This window comes from Notamacropus eugenii, chromosome 5, assembly GCF_028372415.1.
Source record: "Notamacropus eugenii isolate mMacEug1 chromosome 5, mMacEug1.pri_v2, whole genome shotgun sequence".
Classification (NCBI taxonomy): Eukaryota; Metazoa; Chordata; class Mammalia; order Diprotodontia; family Macropodidae; genus Notamacropus; species Notamacropus eugenii.
Window position 1 is genome coordinate 266,246,882 of NC_092876.1, and position 15,318 is coordinate 266,262,199.

General features: G+C 39.7%; 1 protein-coding gene across 2 annotated transcripts in view; it reads right to left on the reverse strand.

The window, feature by feature from the left end:
• DNAH7 (dynein axonemal heavy chain 7) overlaps positions 1-13,544 on the reverse strand; it is a 282,757-nt gene extending 269,213 nt beyond the window's left edge. For both annotated transcript variants that reach the window (XR_011967739.1, XM_072612713.1), the window contains exons 1-4: positions 13,386-13,544; positions 5,450-5,512; positions 2,255-2,357; positions 1,153-1,300 (exon numbers count right to left, since the gene is read on the reverse strand). Coding sequence is in view for 1 of the 2 variants with exons in the window: in XM_072612713.1 (XP_072468814.1) it covers positions 1,153-1,300; positions 2,255-2,357; positions 5,450-5,512; positions 13,386-13,400 (329 nt within the window). In the remaining variant the exon portion in view is untranslated. The remainder of the gene's footprint in view (positions 1-1,152; positions 1,301-2,254; positions 2,358-5,449; positions 5,513-13,385) is intronic.
• Positions 13,545-15,318: the final 1,774 nt, after the last annotated feature.

The window sequence follows — 15,318 nt, forward strand, 5'->3', positions numbered from 1 at the left end:
TCTAATATAGGTTTTTAAGTTGTAATTCCCAATTGTCTTCATTCTCCAATCTCCTGTACTACAATACGGCTTCAATGAATTGTCAACGTTATAAAGTGAATCTAACTCCTGGCTCGTAATTGGGAAATCATAAGACTGAGTAGCAAAAAAGGAAGACACTAAAGTCAGATTAACACCAAGAGACATTTATAAAAACCACAAAAACGTTAAAAAATGTTTGTCCTCTGACAAAATATTTATTTGATATTTGGAAGTTTAAATCTTTAATAAGACCTTTCAAGTATTTTGTAGTCATAAATTGCTGCAAATTATTGAAAATCAGTGTTGTTAATGTTCTATTTGCCACTCTAAAGCATGCTTATGGTGCCTCCCATGTCCTGTCTTGTGCTGTGCTGACATCCATTGCCATCTCTTCATCCTTCAAGTCAGAGAATATCTGCAAGTGTAATGGGGTTCTGTGGCAAGTAACTATACCACATCACATGGTTGTATTTATTGTACAAAGAGTGGCATGAGCCCTGACAAAATAAGTAGTCATTATTCTTCAATGTCAATAGCTTCCTGAATTGTTTAACACTAATACCTTCCTGACCGTCACAATAAACAACAAAATAAGAAACAACAGAATGAGCAGATATTAAGCAAAGGACAAAGAAAGAACATCTGTGCCACTCTCTGAAAGCACCCCAAAATGGTCTTCCACTTAGGCCAGGTCATTCTCACATTGCCACTCTCCCTGCTTAATGGCCCCTTTGATAGTCCATCAATCCCAGCAGACATGATCTCTAGGTGGGCATGCTAAAGAAACCTGTGCTAGGATCTCTCATAAGCCTCTGTGGCCATCACCAAAATTCCCACAATTCTCATCAACCAACACAGAGCACTATGAGATATTTAGGGTGCCCACACCTCTTAGGAGTTTAACTATAAATTAGCTAGGTTTGAATAATATTGCATGAATAATGAACCCTTACACACTTAAATATATTGAAAGCCAGATGCTAGCATGTAATATTTTTATGCATATATCTGATGATAATGTATCCTTCACATATATTCACATCCTTTGGTTTTACAACTTTAAAAATTTGCCAAAGTTTTCCACTACTTTTGACTAATAAAAACAAATTTATAACAATTCATGGAACTTACATAATGATGTTAACAAGAGCACTTCTAAAATGTTCACGTTCTTTACGGGGATTTTTGCCTTTTCCTTTTGGAGATGGTCCAGGAAGATTTTCATCAAAATGTTGTTCCCGTTTTTTGGCCTTTTTTGCCACATGCTCCAGGTATTCCGCTTAAATATGTACAGAGAAGACAGTTACTAAAACAATGACAGTTGATACATTTAAATATTCCAAATAAAATGCTACTTTGAAAAGTAAATAACAGTTTTATAATCCATAAGTTAATACAAATAAGTCTTTTGCTATCACATTCAATTACTTTTTATTTTTGCATTTTCACAGTTAAAATCTAATCTATTGCAAGAAAAATGTTATTTAAAGAAAATGTGTTATAACTAATCACTACAACCATACCACATCACATGGTTGTACGTGTTGTACAAATAGTGGCATGAGCTCTGACAAAATAAATAGTCATTATTCTTCAGTGTCAATAACGATCTGAATTCTTCAGTGCTAATACCTTCCTGAGAATCACGGTAAACAACAAAATTAAAATATGCCAAAAATGGGAACAATTTCGAAACAGTGTTATCTATATAATCTTTTATTATGCTCAGAATCTTCCAAATTTAAAACTTGTAAATAAAATAAAATATAAAACTATTTCAGAAAATACAGAGAACCATACTTAATCATTACTTCTAGATTTAATGATATTTGATGAGCAATAAGAGTGAAAATGATGGAAAACATTTTCATAAACTATAACTTTTATCAAATTTTTATATTTTTAAGTAAAAATCCCTCTAAGGAGAAAGATCCTAATTTTTCATGCACAGAATATTAAAATATGTAAATTTTCAGAAAGCTCTGTTTGCAATGTGACTAAGTAGCACTACAAATCATGGTTCCTAAAATAACAGCTTTTAGGGCATTTATAACTATCTGAAAAAAATAGTAGATAGGGTCATTTATTTCTTAAGAGAAAACATTTAGATGAATTTTTTCTATTAGGTAAAATTCCATGACTGTGACCCTGTATTGCTATATTGACTATATTTTACATCATCTTTTTTCCTTCAGAAATGTCCTTAAATGTAAGTTAGAAATGAGGATCTTACCAGGAGCTCGTTCATTTTTAATAACAAAGTCTGGTTCATCTTCCTCGTCTGTTCTCAAATGGAATGAAGGAGCTGCCTGTTGCCACTGGGGCTTAGTACTTACCTAAAAACAATGGATAAAATCTTTAAGCTGAGATGGTATAGTTATGGGTCTGTTTTAAGTAGATCATAAAATTATCATTTGAAAAGTCTCTTCAAAACAGATGTAAAGTAACTGAGACTCATAACCATACTGGAAGAACAGAACAGAACTTCTAGAATCAAGTTATCTATGTAAAGTTGTAAGACGTATCACCAAAATGACTGTAGTTGGTCCAAATAAATAATGTTTTGAGGCCTAAAAGAGGAGATTCAATTGCTGGCATTTGTGTCTTTTGGTCTTCCACATACAGAAGACCTCCTTCTTTGGGTATGTGGTGTAAATGGGTCTCTCAACATTCCAGTTCCTAAACATTTTGTTGCTAAAGTTCTAGAATTCCCCTAAACAGCTACTGCTGATCACACGCTTACTGCATTCCTTAAGGGCACCTAGGTGGTGTGAAGCAAATAGAGCGCTAGGAGTGGAGACCGGAAGACATCTTTCTGATGTGTGGTCTCAGACACTCACTATATGACCCCGTGCAAGTCACTTACCCCTGTTTGCCTCAGTTTCCTCATCTGTAAAATGAGCTAGAGGAGGAAATGGCAAACCATTCCAGTATTTTTGCCAAGAAAACCCAAAATGGATGACTGGACTTTGCTTTGTTTCCCATTTTTAAAAAATTTCTATACAAGTGTCAAAACAGCTGGCTGGATTATTTGCAATTTTTAAATAATTCTAACTTTTAGAAGTAGATTTTCAGACTTGTCTTGTATATAAGAGTAATGTAGCCACAAATGTAACATTTTATAATAATATATCCCTTCCCTTCCCCTCATCCTTATCTGTCTCCCGGATATTGAATACCTATGAATGAATTTTTTTTTAAACAATGTAATAAATGTTCTACCTTGTACTTTAAAAAAAAAGAAAAAGAAAACCCCAAATGGGGTCACAAAAAGTCTGAAATGACTCAACAATGAGTTGAGATATCCTCTATATTCAGTGTTGCTGCTGAAACACAGGAACCACAACAAAAGGATGGGTGGGCTAGGAGAGAAGAGGGATAAAGAACATATACACATGAAGAAGGCAGACTTAAAAAGAAAATAAACAAGAGAATGTCTACCACATGGAGGAGACTATCTTCTCAGGTCTTTCAGACTTATAAAGACTACATGCAACCTACCAGAAACCAACAAAAAATGGCCTTGCTCTGCACCTTGCACAACAGGATGAGGAGGACAAATAAAGAATCCATTCAGTGATCTAGAATTCCCTCTGAACAATAAATGGCTGTTACCACCAGTACCACTATCTATCTGTCCCTTACATATTATTTAAAAGAGAGAAATCCTTTTTCACTAATAAATACCATTCAATGCAAATAGTAAATTATACTACCCTATATTTAAGGCCTACCAAAGAATTTATGAATTATCCTTTCCTTCTCCTAGACACTGTGAATAATTAGGAAGAGGAAAATAACCAAAGAAGAATGCCATAAGAATAAAATCTTATAACCCCAGAAAAAATATACGATAAAATCCTAAAGAGAATAAGTTTTAAAATAGTCCCTCATATTACCATTCTTAATTTTAGGGATCCTCAAAGGATAGTCTGCAATTTTTCCTCTTAGCTTGTAACCTACTTATATATCACATACATTCACTTTCCCTTTATAATCTTGCATAGGATTGAAAGCTCAACATGTAAGCATGTTGAAGCATTGACAGAGGTGGAGTGTCCAGAACTAGAGAGTGATGGTCTTACTGTACTCTGCCTTGGTCAGATGACATCTGTAATTTTTTGTTTTTGTTTTTTAGCTTCGGGAACTGTATTTTAAGAAGAAAACTGATCATTTTGAGAGCATACAGAAGAAGGCAACCTGGATGGCTTATGAAAATTAGCTGAAAGGACTAAGGATGTCTAGCTTTAAAAGGAAAAGACTTAGGGCAAGCATGATGACTATTTTCAAATAGTGAAGTTATCATATGGTAGAGGAAATAGAATCATTCTGACTGGTCCTAAAAAATAGGCCTAGGAATAATAGGCAAAACTTTCCAAAAACAGCAAATTTAGATCTGATGTAAGAAAAAACTGCCTAAAGTTGAGAGATATTTAGAAGTGAAATGGGCTGTCTTGGGCAACAGTGGGGTCCCCTCCACTGGAAGGCTTAAGCAAAGTCTAGCACATGGATGAAGGCCTACTTGTTAAGGTATCAGTTGTACTTGAGGGTTCTGAGGTCCCTTCCAACAATGAGATTATGTGATATGGCTAGACTTATTGAGCTTGATAGGGAGCAATATGTCTTGCCACTGAATTCAAATGACTGTAGAGAAGAGAGTGAGGCTGATGACTTTACACAGCCCTGGCTCCCTTAAACCCAATTCACTTGCAAGTCAAGACATCGCTCTCCTGACCTCACTGGTCCTCTTCAAGAGGAAAGGACAAGCATCTCCCAGAAATCTTTGCCTCTTGGCTTCCTTGACTCCTTTAAAGTCTCCACTAAACTCCTGCCCCATCAAAGAAAAAATAAATTATATTTGGAATGGGTATAGCTTTGTGGAGTTTTGTTGGCTGGCCTATTTAGATTTGGGGTTTCCTAACTGTAGGACCCACAGATGTTGCAGATCTGTCAACAAGAAGGTATTAAGCACTTCATGTGTTCCCGAAACTGTGTTAAGCATCGGAGGTACAAAGAAAGGCAAAAACAAGTAGTTTAGATAGTAGAGAGTAGTTTCTCTGCAGTTTATAGTTACAGAGAGAGCTACATAGGACACTGATTGGCCTAGATCCCATAGCTAGCATGTGTCTCAAGCAGGACTTGAATCTGGGTCTTCCTGATTCCCAGGTCACCCCTCTATCTCCTCTGTCATGTGTTATATTTTATGCACAGTAACTTTTTCAGCACCTATCCCATCTAAGGTTTGCCCCTAAACTTGCTTTGGAGTTAGTTTTTTGTAACTATTTTTCTCAAGAAATTGGCAACTTATAATTTCTTTCAAAGCTAATGAAGTCCAGTTTTCTTAATTGAGAATCAGCCAGTTTACTTCAAATTTGAAAACTTATTATCACTACTGAAGAAAATGTATAAGAACATATGTGTATGTTACCTGTGCCAATTGTGGCAAAAGTCTGTTTGGTGTTTTGCTTCTTTCTTTACTCTGTGCTTTGTCCTATATGAGAAATAAGGAAAACCAAAATTGTTTAGTATGCAAATAATAAAGTTTGAGGTCAATCATAGAAATATATACAGTCTTTTAACATTAAAATATGCTTCCTTTAGAGAAGCGGAAGAAGAAATCTAAAAGTATATCCAAGGCCAACCTTAGGCAATTTTTTTTGGAAAACCCAGTTTTGTCTTTAGAAGCGCTCCATCCTTGGTGCCTCCCAATTTTCAATGGTGCTCCTTTAACACCTGACCCACTTTGACAATACTCTCACTTCATTAAGATGTGACTTGTCAAAGTATCTAATTATGTAAAGCCTCAGCCTTTCTCCTACCCTGAGCAACCATTAATTGCTACACCCAAAGGAACTACATCCAGGAACTCCCCAACTTTCTTAGCTACACTTATACTTCCAACAGCCCATGGTTTGATCTACTCTCACCAGTGAAATCCATTTGTCCTAAATTTCATCCCAAGGGACCATGCTGTTTGAATTCCCACTGTGATCGTTCACAATCTTGTCCATTAATCTGCACTAATGGGGCCATTTAGTTTTGCTGGAGCAAAGATGAAAACTTCATGGAACAAGAGAAAACAAAAATTAAAAGATGATATGGTAATTCCATGGTAGATAAATTGACCTGAGCTCTACTTTTCTTGCCAGCTGTACACCTCCCTTCACTGCATGCTCAATGTACCTAAAACTAAACACATTATGAACCCACCTGCGTCCCCTCCCTACTTCCTGATTCTTGTTAATAGTACCAACCATCCTTTCAGCTACCCTGGTTGGAAGATTTGGTCTTCTGTGACTCTTCACGCTCTCTCATCTCCCACATTAAGTCAGTTATCACATCCCATCTGTATGACCTTCTAACTATTACTCAGATTTGCCCTCTTCTTTCCAGTTCTGCTATTAACCGATTTTAGGCCTTTATTATCACTTGGAATTTTTTAATGGTCTCCTAATTGGTTTCCCTACTCTAGTCTCTCCCTTCTATAATCTATTTTATGTTACCTCCAAAATAATCTTCCTAATATATCATGCCATACCCCATTCAAAAATATTCAATTCTTTCTCATAATTAGCCAACAAAATACTAACTTCTCATTCTAGCATTTAAAGCCCTCCACAATTCAACTCATGTTAACAAACATTTATTAAGCACCTATCCCATCTAAGGTTTGCCCCAAGTTTTAGGGATAGAAAGACAAAAATGAAAGTCTTTCCTTTAGAGGAGCTTACTCTACTCCTATAATCTGGCTCTGACCTACCATTTAGTTTTATCTCACATGACTTCACCTTGGGAATTCTACATTTCAGCTAAACCAGGCAACTCTTTTGCTGTTGTGGTTCAGTCATTTCAGCTGTGTCTGACTCTTCATGATCCCATTTGGTTTTGGAGGGCTTTGGCTACTTTCTTCTCTGGTGCAGAGGTTAAGTGACTTGCCCAAAGTCACACACAGCTAGGGAATTTGTAAGGCCGGATTTGAACTCGGGTCTTCCTGACTTCAAGTCCAGTGTTCTATCCACTATGCCACTTAACTGTCATTTCTTAGTCATATCCTATCCTTTCCTGGGTCAGTGTCTTTGCTATCTTCCATATAGGAAATATTCTTTTCCATATCTCAGTCTGTTGAAACTATTTCTTTTTTTTTCAGTTTTCTGGTCACATTAAGTGTATTAAGTCTTCGTTGATCCCATCAGTTGTAAGGGATTTTAACCTCTCTGAAATCTTACATCTGTCCCCTATAATTTATTAACCACAACTCTAGTTCAGACACTTATCAGCTCTCACTTGGGTCAAGTGCTAGATCAGGAGTGGGGAACCTGCAGCCTCAAACCACATGTGGCCTTCTAGGTCCTTGGGTGTGGCCTTTTGACTACACCCAAGTGTAAATCTTTACAGAACAAATCCTTTTATTAAGGGGATTTGTTCTGTGAAGTTTGGATATGGTCAGAGGGCCACACTTGGGGACCTAGAGGGCCATACTTGGGGACCTAGAAGGCCACATTTGGGGACCTAGAGGGCCACAAGGGGCCTCAAGGCCCCAGGTTCCCCACCCCTGTGTTAAAGCCTCCTAGAATCACAGGATATTGATTTCCCTATATCCAGTCCCTTTCCTATCCAAACTACCTTCCACATCTAGCTATCAAAGTGATATTCCTAAAGCACAGCTCTGACCATGTCACTTCCCTACTCAAATTGCTCTGGTTTTGGCATTTAAAGTTCTTCAAAATTTGGCTCCAGTCTACCTTTCCAGACTTATTATATATTATACCTCTTCACACACCCTACAACCCAAATTGATCTATGTGCTGTCTCTCACGTGCAACCAACCAGCTCTCTTTTCTGTGTTTTTGTACTACAGTCTGTCCCTCATGTCTGAAATGAGAGGAGGGGGGTCATTAGAAGTAAACACTTTTGGGGAGGGATAAGGTCAAAAGAGAGAATAGAATAAATGAGGGGCAGGATAGGATGGAAGGAAATATAGTTAGTCTTTCACAATATGACTATTATGGAAGTCTTTAGCAAAATGACACATATATAGCCTATATTGAGTTGCTTGCCTTCTCAGTGGAGATGGGGAGGGAGGGAAGAAGGGAAAGAAGTTAGAACTCAAAGTTTTAGGAATGAATGTTGAGAACTGTTTTTGCATATAACTGGGAAACAAGATACAGATAATGGGGTATAGAAATCTATCTTGCCCTAGAAGAGAAGAGAGAAGATGGGGATACAGGAAGGGAGGGGTGTGATAGAAGGGAGGGTAGATTGGGGGAAGGGGGAATCAGAACGCATGGTGTTGGGGTAGGGGAAGGGGAGAGATAGGGAGAAAATCTGAAACTCAGAATCTTGTGGAGATGAATGTTGAAAACTAAAAATAAATAAATAAATTGGAAAAAAAAAGAGTCCAGTCAAGCCATGAGCAGTTACTGTCATTATTTCTAAATTAACAAACTGTATGAAACCCATAGAATAATGTGCATCTTTAAAAAGTTGAGAGAACTGCAACTAAGACCTAAAATGTCTGATGTGGTTTATATTTTAAAATTAATATTAAAATGAATTAAACAGCTAGCTGCATAATGTTTATATTTCTTTTTAAATATCCTACTTGAAAGAATTGAAAGTGCACACACTGAACTTTTCTATTCTTGAATGATCCCATCCACTAATGAGATGAATATATTAAAATTTCCTTCAACAAACATGCTTTTACCACTGTTCACATTTTCAGACTGAATGAATATGTAAGTAAATTTCAAAGAAAAAACACACTTCATTTTCTGAAGTTAAATCCATTCTGTTTACTTAAGCCATAATTTAAAACAAAACCACTATTTTTCCCTTTTCCAAAAGAAAAAAAACTGCTCTAGATTATTATAAATACAATAAGTGTCCAGAGAACATTAAAAATCACATTTCAGCTTGTGTGAGAATGCCCTCTGCTGCTTTAAAAAAAAAGAAGAAACAGTATATAAATAATCCCTTTGTGGGCTCATACCAGTTCCTCCAAAGTGTCACTAGCTCAGAAGAAAATATCCTAAAAAAAACACAATTCAATATCATGTGTTAAGTTTTCAAGGTACTTCTCCCTTTCTCATCACAATTTTCACAAAGATGAAACTGAAACATTTCTAAAAGTCACCCTCTGGAGTTAGCCTGATAGGTGACATCTGCACAAATACAAGATCATAGAGCAGGCTTAGAGCTGGAATGAGCCTAAGTGACCTGACTAGAGTCAAACTCCCTTAGTTTATGAAGGTGGAAAAAGGACATCCTCAAGATCACACAGTGACAGTGCTCAGCTGGTGCTCAGGTGCTATCACACACAGTCCATTCTAGGACAGTATCTAAAGCTTGTCAAAGCTTCTGCTGAGGGGACTTGTTCTGTGAAGTTTGGATTCAGCCAAAGGGCTGCACTTGAGGACCTAGAAGGCCACATGTGGCCTCGAGGCCACAGGTTCCCCATCCCTGAATTCTATGGCATGATGAAGCATAGGAGAAATGGAACTTTACCATAATGACAAATAAAAAGTATATTAGCTTGTAGCAATGTTAACAAATCCTCATTTTTTTCCTATATCCCATTCCTCCCCAATTGGAAAAGGTAATTTTATTAGAGTGTTCTCAAAAACAAATTTGGTGGTGCTCAAACAATAAAAACATTTATCAAGTGCTTACTATTTTCCATGTACTCTAAACACTGAAGATACAAAAAAGTTAAAAACAAAACCAAAGAGCCAACAATCTGATATTGGAGGGAGGGGAGATAACATGTATATCATTAGGTACATACAAGGTCTATACAGGTAATCTCAAAGGCCAGGAAAGGCCTCCTGAAGAGGATGGCATTTGAGACACGACTTAAAGGTAACCAAATAAACTAAGTGACAAAGATGATAAGGTGAGCATTCCAGGTACGGAGCACTATTCAAAGGCAGAAAGAAGGTGATGGAGGAATCATGTTTGAGGAAAGACAAGTAGACCAGTGTAACTGGATTGTTGAGTGCATGGAAGGGAGTAAAATGGTTTTTTTTTAAAAGACTGAAAAAGTAGGAAGGAGTCAGGTTATGATGAAATTTCAATGATCTTTCTATTTGAGATATTATGGAGCAGCTGTCTCTTTTGGCAGCTGAATGGAGGATGGATTGTAGCTGGGAAAGACTTAAGACAGGGAGGCTAGTTGCTATAGTCCAGGCAAGAGGTGACAACAGTGGCAACAAAAATTCCATTATTAGAAAATTCTTAAACAGAAAGAATAAGTAATGAAATTCATTCATCTACTTCACAATCAACATTTACTAGGTATCTACTGAATACGAGGCACTGGAAATATAAAGATAAAAATGAAACAGTCCCTTCCCTCAATAAGTTTACATTTTACTGTAAAGTCTTATGTAAAAATAATCCACATTATGTCTAAAACCATGTGGTTTTACTTATTTAAACTTCCATACTTAAAGGATCTATAATTTTAACCATATGGGTACTCTTTCCACTGCCTGAGTTCACAATGTCTCTATAACTCGGTAGATGGTCTTAGAGATTTGGTCTGGCCAAAACAGGCATTAGTTTATAGTTTGCAACCTGGTGCTGAGAATCTTCAAATTTATCTGACTTGATCCTTGGACAGTAAGCACACAGACCATCATTTGGCTCAGTAGGGTATGCTGGTCTGCCAGAAGGTATGCTCTGGTGGTCTAACCTTTGAGAGCCCAGAATTATGCCCACGACAGGATGAGACATCAAAGTAGGACTGGGTAGTGAAGATTTTAGTAAGTTATAATGATTCTCTGTGTTAGTTTGTCAGTGAACCAAAACTCTTGTCATTTCCCATGACAATCCACAATCTAGTGAATATAAGTCAAATTTTAAAATAAATATTATTATCATAGACTCTGATAGTAATGAAGCATAATGCATCATAGGTAATTATAGATTACAAAATACACAAAAGTACAAAGCTGGCCAACTTATAAAAAGCTGGTTACTATATGTTATCACTGTGGTTTCTGAAGTAAATCAAGTTGGTAAGCATTATTTTTAATTTGCATGATTATAATGATGGTTATGATCAGCTTTTAACGTGGAGCCATTGAGTGGGTCAATTAATTACTCCATTAAATTTAAAGTAAACGATAAGATATTACTGCCTTATATCATAACCAGGTAAGAACCTGTCTCAACCAAAGTGTGAAGGGTCCTTGAAAGTGACATTGCATAGGAACTCTGTTCAGACTGGCTGAGGAAACCCCCTGTGGGTGTATCAAATATCAAGCTAGTTCTGGAACCAAGTGATTCCAGTGAGTGGTGACCCAGGAGAGAGCAATTCCAGCCAAGGGCCCTGCCCTATATTCCTCTCTCAATCCCTGCCTGACCAGAGGAAGACCTCATGAACTTCAAAGGGTCTGAGGATTTAACCTTTTCATCATCATCCCAAGAACATCTGAAGGGTGACAGCAGCTGGCTTCAATGTGGGGATCAAGAGCCAAGACCTTACTGGACACAATAAGGAAGGTAGATCTGGGGCCCCTGAGGAGCCCAGAAGTAAAGTTACAACTTGCCAAAGGAGAACTTCTCAAGCTGCCCTCCTCCCACCCATCCACCCACAGAGGAGAAAAGGACTTCCACCAGGAGCTGTGTATTACCCTGGATTCTGTTAGGTACCTGTGGGAGAGTATGCACCAAGTTTGGGGAGACATTTTGTACCAATTAAATCACTGTGGTAAATATCCATTTCTAAAAATTAACCCTGACTAACTGAAATCAACATAATCCTAGGGGAAACATTGGGGATGGGACGAAGTTTATGAGCTAAAGCACTGGATAACTTCCCCATGGGTTTACTCCTCAGGGCCACTCCATGAATCTGAAGAGGCAAGTTAATGGTTGAGCTCTGGAAAACCAATCATCTAGTGTGAGTAGGGGGTCAGAGAGTTCTACATGTTCTACAGACATACTGATTTCTACTTGTCTATAACTATCTTGTTCATATAAAGTATAGGAGGGAGAAGGATGGTGTAAGATGAAGAAGAATTGTAGGTCATCGTAGTATGATAGAAAGTGTCCTGGCTTCAGAATTAGGAGACTTGGGTTAAATTCAATTTCTGGTATGTGCCAGGTACCGTCCTAGATGCTAGGGATATTAGATGCTTAAATTCTTACTAGCTATGTGACCTGTGGTGAGATACTTCCCCTCCTCTAGACCTAGACCCCAAGTTTCTCCTCTGTGTTGAAAGGAATCTAAATTAGATAATCCCAAAGGCTGTCTTTCAATTCTGATATGTTGCGATTCAAACAATATTCACAGACAGAATGTAAGCTTCTTGAGAGCTGGGACTGTTTTCTTTTCTTTGTATCCCCAGCACGGGCCACAGAGGTGCTGAAAAATGCTTGTTGATTGAGAGGGGCTGAAATCTTCAGTCAAGGCCAAGGATATTAGCACTGTAGGAGGCTGAGCTTGCAGGATATTAAGGGAAAGGGAAATCTAGACTAACGGAATAATTTTGCTGCATGGAATTCTGATAGACCATGGGAACCCAATATCTGATGGGTTAGTTGGTGAGTGCAGTGGTCTGAGTCCAGATGGAAGAAGGTGGGAGAAAGAAGGGGCCAATAAAGCTAGTCCTTTACTCTGAATGGGTGTCACCCCAGACAAACTGAGACCTGGAAAAGACCTTAGCTTAAAAAGGTCAAGGTCACCCACTGCACCCGGGGCCATCGGCAGTTGTCCTGCCCTAGGTCTTGCCACTGGATCCAGATGACTCTGGAGAAGAGAGTGAGGCTGGTCACTTTGCACCGCCCTGCTTCGCTTAAATCCAATTCACTTCAAGTCAAGACTTCACCCTCCTGATGTCATTGGTCCTCTTGGAGAAAAAGGGAAAAACAACAAAAAGGCTAGTGAGAAAAGCTTTGACTTCTGAATCAGGGAGAAGTGGTTTCGAATCCGACCCTGCACTTACTATCTGTTATCCAGGGTAAGTCACTGGTCTCTCTGGGCCTCAGTTTCTTAACTGTAAAATGGGTTTCGAGCAGCCTGCTGTAATGGACTGGACTCTGAGTCAGGAACACCTGGATTCCAATCCTGCCTCATACACTACCGTTACCTGTGTAGACCCCGGACAAGTCCCCAACCTTCCCTGGGGCTTGCCTTCTTCATCCGTACAAGGAGCAGGTGGACCTCTAAAGCCCGCACAGGCGCTCCCCACGCCTTCGCGCCCCTGCCCCTTTCCAGCTCCAGGGGAATGCGGAGCCGAGCCGACCACTCCGCTCCCCTGCCTGGGACAGGGCACTTCGGAACCCTCCGAGCCCCGTGGCGGGAGTTCATGGGGTGGGGAAGGTCGCGCCCAGCGCGTCCTGCTTTCCCATCTCACCTGGTCTTTGCTCATGGTCGAAGGGCGGGCAGGTGGGGAGGGGAAGAAGGAGAAGGAGACGCTCGGGAGGGCGGCTGCAAGGTCGTTCCTCCAGAGACACCCGAGAGCCGAGACCGAGACGCGGACCCGGAGGACCCGCCAAGAACTCGACTGGCTACCAGTGTTGTGGCTGGAGCTGGGCCGTTGCTAAGAGACATCAGGACTCTGGCGTTGCCTGGGCTGGAGGGGGGGAGGGAGGCTAGGAGCCAGCGCTCGAGCCCCGGCGGGGCGGGACGGGATGGGGAGTCGGGAGGTTCCCAAGTTCAAAACCAGTCTCAGACACAAGCGGGGCAACTGAGCAAGGAGCTGCACCTCGGACTGCCTCCCCTGCAGAATGGGCATACCGGTCCTAACAGCACCGACCTCCCGGGCTGTTGGGAGGGCCAAAGGAGAGAATGCTGCTAAAGTACCTTACAAACGTTAAAGAAAGCACCGCGTAAGCGGTAAATGCCAGCTGTTACTATTACATCTTCGTATGGCAATAACTCATAATATGTACTATGTTAATAATTTATCATCATCACTATCACGAAATGGAAAGGGGAGCGCTGGGGCTCCAGAAAGACTCTTTTTCTTTTAATTAGGTTGGTGCATGTTTCTCTCCCGAACCCTAGGCACCCCTTCCTCTTAGCCGTGTGCCCCATCACCTTCCCCTGCTTCCCTCTGCTCCAAGGAGGCCCTTACGGGACTGGTGGAATGAGAGGACGGCATGAAAATGTCCGGAGGGTGTGTTTCAGCTCCGCAGACTAGGTATTCCAGGGGCAAGAGGGAAGGGCAGCCCGCCGGGGATATGCCTCTCCTGTGCCAAGTAGGGCCTCTGCAATGTTTTCAAAGGATCGTTGAGCTGAGCTGAAAAAGATGAGATATTTGTGCAACAGTCCCATTCTTTTCCATGTGAGAAAACTGAGTCCCAAGGAGTTTAATCATCTGGCCCCAGGTTGAGTATCAGAGATGGGACAGACTCCAGAGCCAGTGATTTTTCCCTTGTGCCATGCTCCTGGCCCTTCAAATAGAGTGGTAAGAAACCTGCATCATCAGTTGTCTTTCACTTGTTCTCCTAGACACTTGTTTACTAGATTGCCTTATTTTGCTTGCTTTAGATTATTATTTGGTTTTTCCGGTATATTGATGAGTAGTGGGGCACACCTTGCCTTTCCCTCTTGCCCTGGCTGCTTAACTGGTCACAGGGCTTGGATGAAAAGGGGAGTCAAAAACTTCATTCCTTCTGATGAATTGGAGGACACCAGGCTCCTAAGAACCTCCAGGCCTTACCCCAGGTTCTGAATGTATGTCATGAGGTCCCACATTGTCATTTGTTACTACCTATATAACCTATGTAGCACTTCTGCCTGACTTGCACCTGAACTTCATTTTATGTGTTATCTCCCATAATTAGACCAGGAGCTCTTTGGGAGCCTTGATTTTTCTATATGTAAACCTAGAACTAGAAGTCTTTCTCATTTCATCAGAAGGAAGGGAGTCTTTGGCTCTAATCTCATCCAAGCCTTGGGACTGCAATTAATTCAATCATTCAAATTATACTATTCATATTATCACAATTTATTTTTTTTTTTTCTAAATTCCCAGTATCTGAGCTAGCCTTCCACAGTAAACCTGTGTGTGGAACTCACTGCTTGTGGAATCTTTTCTTAGGTACTTTTGTACCAAATAATGCTATGCTTGTTGTTAATGGAGGGAAATAACCCCTCATGATTGCAATTTAGTACCCTCTGAGCTACTCAACACACAACTCAGCGTGGCTGATATTAGTGGGACACTTAGGTAATTAAAAATGGAAACCAGTCAATTTTGATAATTCCAGGTCCTTAATAAATGTACTTAATGGGTGGGTGGAGGGGGGGGAAATAAGAGGAGAAAATGAATCTAAAAGCTT